General features: G+C 39.6%; 1 protein-coding gene across 3 annotated transcripts in view; it reads left to right on the top strand.

Annotated features, from left to right (window-relative positions):
- Nucleotides 1-7460, top strand: part of KIAA0040 (KIAA0040 ortholog) — a 45565-nt gene extending 38105 nt beyond the window's left edge. For all 3 annotated transcript variants that reach the window (XM_051998918.1, XM_051998917.1, XM_051998919.1), the window contains one exon: nt 3998-7460. In XM_051998918.1, the coding sequence (XP_051854878.1) occupies nt 4185-4478 (294 nt within the window). In that variant the 5' untranslated portion in view covers nt 3998-4184 and the 3' untranslated portion in view covers nt 4479-7460. The remainder of the gene's footprint in view (nt 1-3997) is intronic.
- Nucleotides 7461-12040: the final 4580 nt, after the last annotated feature.

Below are 12040 nucleotides of genomic sequence, written 5' to 3' on the forward strand. Positions count from 1 at the left end.
TACTGTCATAAGGTGGTAGACTGGTGTTAAAGGGCTAGGTCCCCTGTGAATCACACATCATCTTAAACAAGTAGGTGACCTGTGAGAATATATATATATGTATATATATATATATATGCATATATATGTATTCATATATGTATATATATATAAATATATATCCTCACAAGTCACCTACTTGTTTATATATAATATAATTTATATTTATTATTATATAATAATTATATATCATATATATTATATATATAATAAATAAAGATAATATATTTCAAATTTTGGAAGCAGGTCAAAAAAAAGCAGGAGGAGACAATCATCTCTTTAATTTTAAAGTTAGAATTGTATCACACGGACCTATGATTTTGTTTCTTTACGGAGCTCTTAGAACATTTCCCCAACAATTGTTTTGCAGCTTCTAGTCTTGGAGAGTTTTCTGGGGACACTTGAAAGTTAAATGACCTGTCCAGGGCCACGCATCCAGGCTATGTCAGAGGCAAGAACTGAACTTGGTCTTCATGACACTATGTACTTTTTCATAACTGTTTGTCCTGACGTGGGACCTTTATAACAATTCCTTTATTTTGAACAGCACCTTTAAAACATGCTCAAATTGTTTTCATATCTCCTCCTGCTTAGAAATCCTTCTGGAGGATTTTGGGGAGTTCGAGAATGTTTGGAAGAAAGGTCTCAAGTGTTAATAAACCAAACTTCAACATAGGCCTTTTAGCCACTAGGGAGTCTAAATAATAGCTTTAGGTTTAGATGTGAAGCCAAAGCAGAAGAGAAAGAAAAAAAGATGGAAAAGAAAATCAGTAGTTCTCTTGAAGACATACACGAGATTTATATTCAGGAGACCTGGGAAGAAAGACTTTTAGCTGCCAGGCTTAATAACTTTACACTGAGCAACTGTATCTCCTCCTGCCTCCTCCCTGAGTCAGACCGTAGCATTCTCAGCTGCTTCCTGCCATGCCTGAAGATTGCAAAGCTCTCCAGCAAAAACCTTCACCATCTCCAATCCTCAATCCCTATTACTGGATGTCAGAATCCAGAGTCATAAGGTTGTAGACTGATCTAAAAGGCTAGATTTGAGCCTGAACTCTCCATTTGCCATCATCCGTGTGATCCCATCTATGTATCTCCAGGCTCATTCCTGAGCTAGAGGGTCTCAACTCTAGATCTTATGAACCTGTGGTTAAATTTACATAGTACTTTATAAATTTAAGATCTTTGGGATAGGTCCAAGAAGTTATTCATAATGGTACTTTCTCTGTGAACAGTAGGACTTTAATAGATACTTACTATAAAATGATTAAGTGGTTGAATGAATGAATGAGAGAGAAGAAAGGATCAAATCTGAGTCTGTGATTTCATTGATACAGGGAATTTCAGAGAGGGAAAGACAGAGACAGAGACACAGAGAGACAGAAAGACAGAGAGAGAGAAAGAGAGAGAAAGAGAGAGAAAGGAGAGAGAGAGAGAGAAAGGAGAGAGAGAGAGAAAGAGAGAGACAGAGAGAGAGACAGAGAGACAGAGAGGAAGAGAGAGAGAGAGAGAGAAAGAGAGAGAGAGAGAGAGAGAGAGAGAGAGAGAGAGAGAGAGAGAGAGAAGAGATTTTTGTCTATGTAGATCAGCATCTTCTCTTCAACTTATAGCCTTAAAGAGTTTTCTAGGACACTGAGAGATTAAATGACTTCTCCAAACTCACATATCCAGAACCTGTCAGATAGGAGTTGAACCCAGATCTCTTAAGCTAGCTTTCTGTAAGTTGTGAAACATTGTCTCTGAAGGAACAAGGGGCCAATCTGAAGAAAGTAGATGCTGAGTTTCCATGGAAAGAAGACTAGCAATACTGGACTCTTAAATTCAAAAGGGCTGGTTTTAGGCAGAGGGAGAATGTGTAATGAGTTTAGGTGTTTGCTCCATTCTCTGTTCTCCAGGCCCAAGAAGTCTGGACACAGAGTCTCCTGAGCTTGGCTTGTGAATTTTCACACCTTTTTTTCTATTAAATGATGAATTTGATTTTAAATCAGAGTAGTCATGTAGTTTTTATAAACTTAGACTCGAAAAGGGCTGGGGTTGCAGTTTATTTTGTGTGTCTCTGGGTCTTTTTGAGGCATCTATTGCTATAATGCTTAGAATCTGGGAGAGTGATAGGAAATAAATCTCTTCCTGGCCTCTTTTCCATGACACTTGTGTGAATTTTGAAGTGATTATAGGGAATAGTCAGAAATGGTGACATTCTATAAATCTTATGCTCCCATCCAAAAATGAATTAAATATAATCACAAGGGGTAGAAAGTAAGGTAGGGGACAATTCATCCCTTATCACAGAATCATAGCATCATTTAAAGCTGGGAGAGTTAGCCACCACCTATGGGGTCTCAGAGAAAGCAGCCTGGACCAAGAAACTCTGCAGGTTTTTGTACTCACTGTGAATTCTCAGGCAAGTGACTCAATCACACTGTATCTAATACTAATTCATAAAGAAATTATAATCTGGCAAGCAGACTCTACCCCTGTGAAACCTAAGGTCATTATATATGTGCACATATATACATACATTTGAATATGATTTATTATTGATCATCTATTTGTTTATGTGATAGACAATCCAATGTAATAGACAGAGAGTCATCCTTGGATTCAGGGTTGTTGGGAGAACTAAATGAGATAATGTTTGTGAAGCTCTTTATAATCCTATGGATAGGGAAAAGAATTATTAAAGGAGTTCTGGTCAGCCCCTCACCTGTAATTTATAATCTTGGGGAGTTTCCTGGATAGCGGAGTTTAAATGGCTTGCACATGGTCACACATAGCTAATGTGGGTCAGAGAGACTTGAACTCAGGGTTTCCTGGCTCTAGGACCAAAAGTTTGGAAATGATTATGGGGGAATAGTCAATAAGAATCAGATTCCATCAATCTTGTGCCGCTAGCCAAAAATGAGTTAATATAAAAATAAGAAACAGAAAACAAGGTGAAGATCGATCTATCCTTTATCATAGACTCACAGACCATAGCATACCTTTCTAGCCATCCTGCCTACTATGTAAATATAAAGAGTCACATAAGTGACCTTTCAATTGACAAGTATTTATAAAATACCAATATGCTGCAGGCACTATGCAAAGTCCTCATGGCTACAAAGACAAAAGTGAATTGGTCCCACAACATAACATTTCCACTCTTTCTGTTACTGTTTGCTTGCATTTTTTGTTTTTTCTTCTCAGGTTATTTTTACCTTCTTTCTAAATCCAATCTTTCTTGTGCAACAAGAGAACTATATAAATATGTATACATATATTTTATTTAACATATACTTTAACATATTTAACATGTATAGGACTACCTGCCATGTAGGGGAGGGGCTGGAGGGAAGGAGGGGAAAATTGAAACAGAAGTTTTTGCAAGAGTTAATTTTTTTTTAAATTTTATTTTATTTTATAATAACTTTATATTGACAGAACCCATGCCAGGATAATTTTTTACAACATTATCCCTTGCACTGGCTTCTGTTCCGATCTTTCCCCTCCCTCCCTCCACCCCCTCCGCTAGATGGCAAGCAGTCCTATATATGTTAGATATGTTGCAGTATACCCTAGATACAATATGTTTGCAGCACTGAACAATTCTCTTGTTGCACAGGGAGAATTGGATTCAGAAGGTACGCAAGGGTTAATGTTGAAAAATTACCCATGTATATGTTTTGTATAAAAAGCTATAATAAAAAAAATATATTAAAAAAATGAATTGGTCCCAATCCTCAAGGAGTAGACATTCTATTTATTATGATGGTGACTTTTCTGTTGTGTAGTCTCCCTCTTTTTGGTAGTTATTCCCCCACAAAATCCAACTGAGATGAGTTCTAATGTCACCCTCCTTTTCCAGACTTAAATGTACATAGGGTAAACAAGAGGTCTAGCCTATCCTGGGTGAAAGTCCATAATTCCACCGATAGAAGTTGTTACCATCCTCCTCAACGGTTGTCTTTTGTCTTCTCAGGTGCTATCCTCGGGTGCTCAGATACAATATCCTGCTGAGATTTCTGGATCTTTTTCATCATTCATAAAGACAAGATACAAAGGAAGGACCACACACCAGAGACAGACAGACCCACAGACAGACAAGCTGACTCAGTGAAAAGCTGGTGAGCAGGAAGATTTACTCCACTCTGTTCTAATCAACTCCCATGGAGAAAATCAGCTCTTTCTTCAGCAACCTCTGGAGCCTCATCTATACCAAACATGAGCAGGGCATCTTCAACACTGTGTGTCTGGGAATACTCCTGGGGCTCCCTGTCCTGGTCCTTTTAGCCCTCCTTTTCATCTGCTGTCATTGCTGCTGGAGTAGGTCAGGCAAGAACAGTGGGCATTCAGAAAGGAACAAGAAGAAGAAGAAGAAGAAGAAGGGTGAAGAGGATTTATGGATCTCAGCTCAACCGAAGCTTCTTCAGCTGGAGAAGAGGCCGTCATTACCCGTCTAGCAGGAGGAAGGAAGCAAAGGCATCCTCCTCCTGAGACTTGGGATCTTAGATCCAGCCACCACTGTTCAGGGAAGAAGAAATCCATGACTGGCTACTCTAGGTCCTCAGAGTGACTTCTAAACTAAGAAACGCCAAAGCTAGCAAAGAAAACAGCCCTGAGACCCATCGTGACTAGTGGGACCATATGTATACATGCAAGGGGTATTTTAGTCAATTTGACTTAGCCACTGTGGATGCTCAAGAGATGAGCAATATTTAATAATACCCATTGCAATAGGTGCATGCACATGCTTATATCTACATTAAAAAAGGCAGATCGTCATACTTGGGTAGGTATAGCTGTAGTCAAGGGCACAAATGCACTGTTATACACAAACTTTGGGGAAGTTTGTGAATATACCAAAAAACAAGAAAAGGAAAAAAAAATGTGCTTGAACACACATACATACACACACACACAACAGGTACATAGTCAAGTGGACAAGTACATTACACACTTATATTCACCAGTTCACACCTGTATAGCCTCTTGTCTGTGCATGTGTACAAACATTTTTTAAATGGCAGGAATGCTTTGCTGACCACTATCTCCATTGCTCAAATTTCTAGATACATAGGTCAACTTGTAACTGGCCTAGGGCAAATCAGTTGGGGAGTGGGGAGGATTTTTAGGTCTTTCCATCCCTGTAGGGACAGTTAGCCTTTCACCTGGAAGTGCCTAGAATATTTTTTATTGGGTAGTCCAAGACCCTTAGTTTCCTGAGATATTACACAAATATTGATTCACATTTACATGCCATGTCCCAGAGTTCTTGACCCTGACACTGGGTTAACAGCTAACATTGCTAACAGGATGGATCAGATCGCATTTCTGCTCTCCTTCCCTGAGATACAAGTGTTATACTTCCAAACACCATTTAGTGTTTAGTTCTCCCCCTCAGGGCTACACAGCTGAGAGCCCTCCTCCTAGCAACAGCTAAGAGAGCTGCCTAAAAAGACCAGGTGGATGTTAATAGCCAGGAAACTGTGGGAAACCAGTGGCCAGGTTGAGTGTACATGTGTGGTCATAGTTGTTCAAATGAAGAGATGTAAAACAGATGTGGAAATGAGGAGTATGTTATACAGGGTAAAAAGAAGCCAAGGAGGCACACTGGGATTTGCACATGGAATCCAGCGACCATTGGGTTGGTGGGAGACAGTTGAGTGAGCGGATGGTTTGTTGAGGAGGCAAAGGTGTAAAAGAATGAAAATGGTGGCACTGAAGAAAAGCAATGAAAGCCAGTGGATGAGCCCCAGATGCATCTTCTAAAGGTCCCCACTGCCAAGGGAACAATAATTCTGCCACTATTGTAGAAAACCTCAAAATGAAACCCTGAAAGCTTTTTTCTTGTTTCTTCCAAAACCCCACATTGAACTTTATTCATGGCTGAGACTTGGTAAATTGCCAATTATGGCAATGTTGATAACCATTACAAGGATGAAATCTTAGAAAAGCATCAACTCAAAACAAAGTTCCTTCCCACATAAGTGAATATACCAATTTCTCTAATGGACGAAGTATGTTGAATTTGGATAATAAGGTACAAGAAAGAAACAAGTGAATGTTATATATGTTTGCAAAGATGGTTATATACCCATAGTAAGCATATGTTTAAGATATATTCCCAATTCATCCAAGGCCAAAGAACTTTGGGAGGTAGGCCATGTTCCTTATGGAATATGCGAAAAACAGGCCATCCCTGTTAATAAAGGAGTGTGTTTCAAAAAAGGAGTTTGAATTCTAAGTCAGTTTTTTTTGAAAATGGGAACTATTTCCCCATGGAAGCGATGTTATAATTGGTTGTTCAGTGCCTAGAGCCCTTAAAAGCATATTTAATCCAATATGTCACAGTAATATAGAAGCATCCAGTCACAGGAATAACTTTACTAAGCTTGGAGTCAGGAATATCTAGTTTCAAGTACTGCCTTTAACACTAGCTGGGTGACCCTGAATTAATCATTTAACTTCTGTATTCTTCAAGTGACTGACTCCCTAGGACAACCCACTGAGCCATAAAAAGTTGGTGAAGGGAGCCCCAGGGAATGTGTTACAGAATTTAGAAGTTTCTGTAGTGCTTTAATATTTGCAAAGCCCTGTCCTTAACAACCGCAGAGAATAAAGGCAGTAGATGAGAAACTGAGATTCCCCAAAGATGCATGAGTCACTGCCTAAGGTCATACAGCTAGTTCGTTTAGAATCAGGTTTCAAACTCAAGTCTATAACAGATATAAGCCTATGATAATGCACTCACTGCCACCAATGAGGTTGGGTTCTAGTTCAACCATGGTTCTGTACCTTACAACCTACCATTCAGTTGGATACAACTAGAGCAGTGTTTCTAGGAGAGACGATATTCCAATCTCCAACCTGGAAAATCAAAAATGGCATGGCAGAGGACATAGAGACTCCATCCCACTGGTCTCCTATCCAGACTGTGTTTTCTGATGCATGAATGGGTCTGGAGGGTTCTTTAGGAAAATAGCAAAAGTTAAGAGAAACTTTTTTTTTATCTCTAACCACATAGCTTGAGAAAAGTGAGGAAGGCAGAGAAGGGAACCCCATGAGAATAAGTGATAGAAAACAAAAGAAAGGAAGCAACTGGAGGCCTTGGAGAGAAGCAAACAATGGTAGCTTCTTGAAGGAGCCATTGTGTGGCTACAAGTCTGAGGTCTCTTAAAAGGACTCAACACAGCCTTGGGGAAAATTTGAGCAGAGGCTTCCCTTCTTCAGATGTAGAGCTGAGTCAGAGACAGCTTAATGAAATTCAGCAGGGCCAGGTCAAAGGATACCTCTCCCCAAAACTCAATAAATTCATTTTGTTGGTTTATTTTTATCTTTTGAAAAAGTATAAATGAAGTAATATGCCTGCACTTCATTTTTTTTATTTTCTGTACAGTTTGAACAGAGAAAAAGTATTTAAATAAAAAAGTCAACTCTTTGTATATTGCTGTCAATCTTACTGTAACTTTTTTGGACATTAAAGATTACCCCTTGTACCCTGATGGACAGAAGCTATTCTTGTAGCCTGGGGTAGGGAAGAGGTCCCTGTCCCAATCAATTCATAAGCATCATTCTACATCCTCACAGACTTTGTGTTTATTCCAAAAAATGGGAAGAAAAGTTTCAACAGGAAGGAGAATGACATCTTTGACCACTGGTGAAAGTGACTTGTGGCTAGACACAAAAATGACATGTTCCAAAGGACTGATTTCAGAAGGGATGCACTGATGGCCCCATGCAGTGTTTAGGGTACTTTTTCTGGAGTGAAGTCAATCGATCCCTTGTTGATGGGGAGAGAGACCAGAGACAGAATTCTGAGACAGCTCTGAGATAGGGCAGGTGTGGAAAGAAATTCAAAGTTTTCATTATTATTATTATTATTATTGATTTGATCTTGACAAGGATTTACATTTTGTGGAGTGATTATAATGGTCTCTAATTTTTGTCCTAATGAAGATATGTAAAAATGATTTTTTTTTTGCTTTGTCTTACAGAGAGAGAGACAGAGACAGAGAGAGAAGAATGAAGGAAGGGAGGGAAGGAGGAAAGGAGGAAGGGAGGAAGGAAGGAAGAGTAAGAGAAGGAAAGAAAGAGAAAAAGAGAGAATCTCCCTCAAGGAAATATGGCATTGACATTACCATCTGATCTGAACCTCCCTGTGGTAAATGGTTGTTACCATCACCTAAAAGAGCTAGGTGATGCAATGATTAGACCTTCTTATGTGGAATTAGGAATTAGGAAAAGCTGAGTTATTCAGTCTCAGATATATACTAGCTATGTGCCTACGGACAAAGCATTTAACTCTGTTAGTCTCAGTTTCCTTATCTGTAAAACAGAGATAATCGTAGCATCTCTTTTCTATTCTGTACATACTTCCAGGGTTGTTGTGAGGATGAAATGAAGTAATCTTTGCAAAGTACCTTAAAACCATTAAAAATATAATTGCAGATGATGATGATGATGGTGATGATGATGATGATGATGGTGGTGACGATGAGTCTTCATTTCTCACCTGGTTGCACTACTTTGGGACTTCTCTTACTTTACCATGAAGGTTATTATTGCAAATAACCTCCATCATCCCAGAAGAGCTCATTATATCTTTTCCTTCCACCCCCTCCAGCTTTTCCAGCTTCCTTTTATGTTTAGTCTTCACACACGAAATTATAAGTTGCTTAAAGGCAGTCCCTGCCTTTCTTTTTTCATATTTCAATCCCCTGTGCTTACCACAGTGACTGACACCTACTAGACATTTAATACGTGTTTATTTACTACTGATTATTGATTATTAACTACTGTCATCTCACATAGTAGAGACTTAGTAAATACTTGTCTGTTGAAAAAAAATTGAATCTCCATTTTCTGCCTCTACCATCACTAAGTTCTCTAAGTTAACCATCTTCAATCACCCAAGTAGGAAACTTCAGCCATAAACTAGGACATGACAACGAGGGCTTTGTACCAGGGCGTCAATATTTAGAGGGATTGGACAGCACCTATTACTTCTAAGCAAATAGGTAGAAATGACTAAGCTTAGCATATATTTACCAAAAGCATAATTAGTTAAAATAGGCATTTTCCTCCTAGAGGCAACCCAAAGCAAGCTCCTGCTCCCTCCTCCAGTGGAAATTCCCCGTAGCAGCTCCCAAGTAACCTAGAGTCTCTCTGTGGGGCCAGAGACCCAAGGTCTCCCTTCAAAAATTCAAATTTATCTTGATTGGGGGACAGGATGGTGGTATTTCTTTCATGCTGCTTTCTCCCCAGTTGTGTTTAATGTGCTAGCTTCAAGCAACAGATTTGTTAGGATTTTACTTGTTTATTTAGATTTATATGTTTATTCATATATAAGATCCTATTGGGATGAAAAACAGTAATAAATGCCCATTTATTTTAAAGGCTGGCTCTCCACCTGTCAGGTCATGAAGGGCAATGATCCTGAGCTGATACTGTCACCTGGTGGCCAAAATGGGAAGCTCTCTGCCCCAACATCTCTTCCCAATCACTTTTCCTGCAGAAAGGAATGAAGCAGCTTTTATTTTGTTCCATCCTCCACCCCCATCAAAGCTTAGTTTGTTCATCCTCAATACATCTCTTTCACAAATGGACCGACATCCTTAATTCTCTTTCACTTTCCCCTCTACAACTTCTTGACTAATTATCTTAGGACAATCTCTCTGTCTGTGTGTCTCTGTGTCTGTGTCTGTCTTTGTTTTTCTGATCCTCTCTCTTTAGCTCCCTCTCTCTCTGTCTCTGTCTCTCTCTTTTTAGCTCTCTCTGTGTCTCTGTCTCTGTCTATCTCTGTTTCTCTTCCTCTTTCTATCTGTCTCTGTCTCTCTCTCTCGTTCCTTCCCTCTGTCTGTGTCTCTGTCTCTGTCTATCTCTGTTCCTCTCCCTCTTTCTATCTGTCTCTCTCTCTTTCTCTCTCTCTCTCTCGTTCCTTCCCTCTGTCTGTGTCTCTGTCTCTGCTATCTCTGTCTCTGTCTGTCTGTCTATCTCTGTTTCTCTCTGTCTGTACGTCTATGTCTGTATCTGTGCCTGTCTGTCTGTCTCTTTCTGTCTCTCTCTCTGTCTTTCTGTCTTTCTGTGTGTCTGTCTGTCTCTCTCTGTGTCTCTGTCTCTCTGTGTGTCTCTCTGTCTCTCTGTCTTTGTCTGTCTGTCTGTCTCTCTCTGTGTCTCTCTCTGTCTCCATTCCATTTGTGAGTTTAAAAAGAAAAAGGAGAAAGATGGTAATAATAGATCATGAGAAACATCTTGACTTGATAGAAAGGGCTAGCCTTGGAATCAATAAAACTAAGGTTTGAGACCTACCTCAGACACTTATTAGCTGATTGCCCCTGGGCATGTCCTTTAATCCTTGCTGCTCCTGCACTTGTCTGCAGTGGAGGGAGATTCCAAAATAGTTCTCAACAGTGATGAAATCACAGGTCCAGACCCCTCCCCCCAAAAAAATCATCACCTTGAACTCTAGGCCATGTGAGTTATAAAGGGGAAGGGGTCACAGCATCTTTACTCTAGCATTATGGTACAGTGGAACAAAGGACCTGGGTTTAAATCCCTATTTTGCTTCTTACTTGTCTGCCTTGGTTAATATAGGAGAATATGTGAGTAAATCTCTTGCTAATGCTAATGATAGCTAGTATTTAGAGGGACATTTAACAATTCCAAAGCACTTTATAAAAACTATTTCATTATATGTATATTACATAATATAAACATTTATTCATAGAATATTGACATTTCATTAATAAGAAATTCAATTATCAGTTCTTTAATGGTAGGGATTGTCTTCTTTTTTTTGGATCCCTGAATCCTGAAACACAGTAGGTGCTTAATAAATGTTGATTGACTGGTAATATAATAGCCAGTATTTAAATAGCACTTTAAAGCTGTAAAATCTTTTACGAAGACTTTACTTTATACAGAAATGATACGTGTATATTTGATATGTATCTATTATACATATAAAAATATGCAACACAATTTAAATATGTGGTATATTTATAGTATAGTACTGTACTATAATTATAGTTATAGCAAATGTTTTATACATGCTCTCAGTTGATCCTCATCACAAATCTGTGAGGTAGATGCTATCATTACTCTCATTTTACAGAGGTCAAGGGAGATTTAAAGGACTTGCCCAGAATCACCTAGGAAAAGTAGCTAAGTGGTAAATGAACCTCCGGAGTCAGGAGGATCTGAATTCCAATTCAACCTTAGACACTTACTAGCTGTGTGACCCTGGACACATCATTTAATCCCAAAGGAAAATTGATCAGTGTAGATTTTGAACTCAGGACTTCCTGACTCTTATTCCAGAGCTCTCTCCACTGCCCCACCTAGCTTCCTTCCTCAGCATCCTGGAAAGGGAGGAGGATTGGTTTAAAGGATGGCTGGGGCATTTACTTCCCCCATGGTCCTAGAGAAGAAAATCTGTTATTTGCCAAGTGGGAGACGCGCTGTTTGAGAGGCTCAGGGTGAGCTCATACTGCCACCTCCTGGCAATAGGGGATAAAGCCCGGCCAGCCACACCAGCCTTCATGGGCAGCTCCCAGAGGATCCAGCTTCTCCGGTTCCTTTCTGCTGAATGGCGATGGGACTGCTCAGTCCCCATCTGATGGGGACTCCCTAGTGAAGTGTTTACAGTGACGACCCACCGCTATTTTAGCAAAGGACTTTCGGTAACAAAAGATGAAATCTCTCCTGGAAAGATCCCAGAACGTGTCCCTCCCGGTGCCTTTCTCTCACACCCCTAATAAAACTATAAATCGAAATCCTTTTCTATCAGAAAGCATCTCAATTCTCAGTCTTCTCAGGCCCTTCATCCCTTCTTTCCCTATGCTAAGCTCAAGGCTACAAAGTGCCTCCTTTCCAGGTGCTTTCTGCCTAATGAGATGATACGGGACATCCATAAATAACTATTAGAAAAGGTAGAACTAGAGAGCAAAGGGGAGAGCTCTGAAGAAATTTGAGAAGACAGAGATCACTTTAAGCTTTTCTGTGAAGGTTTCTCAGTGGTGGC

The sequence above is a fragment of the Antechinus flavipes genome, chromosome 4, assembly GCF_016432865.1.
Source record: "Antechinus flavipes isolate AdamAnt ecotype Samford, QLD, Australia chromosome 4, AdamAnt_v2, whole genome shotgun sequence".
NCBI lineage: Eukaryota > Metazoa > Chordata > Mammalia > Dasyuromorphia > Dasyuridae > Antechinus > Antechinus flavipes.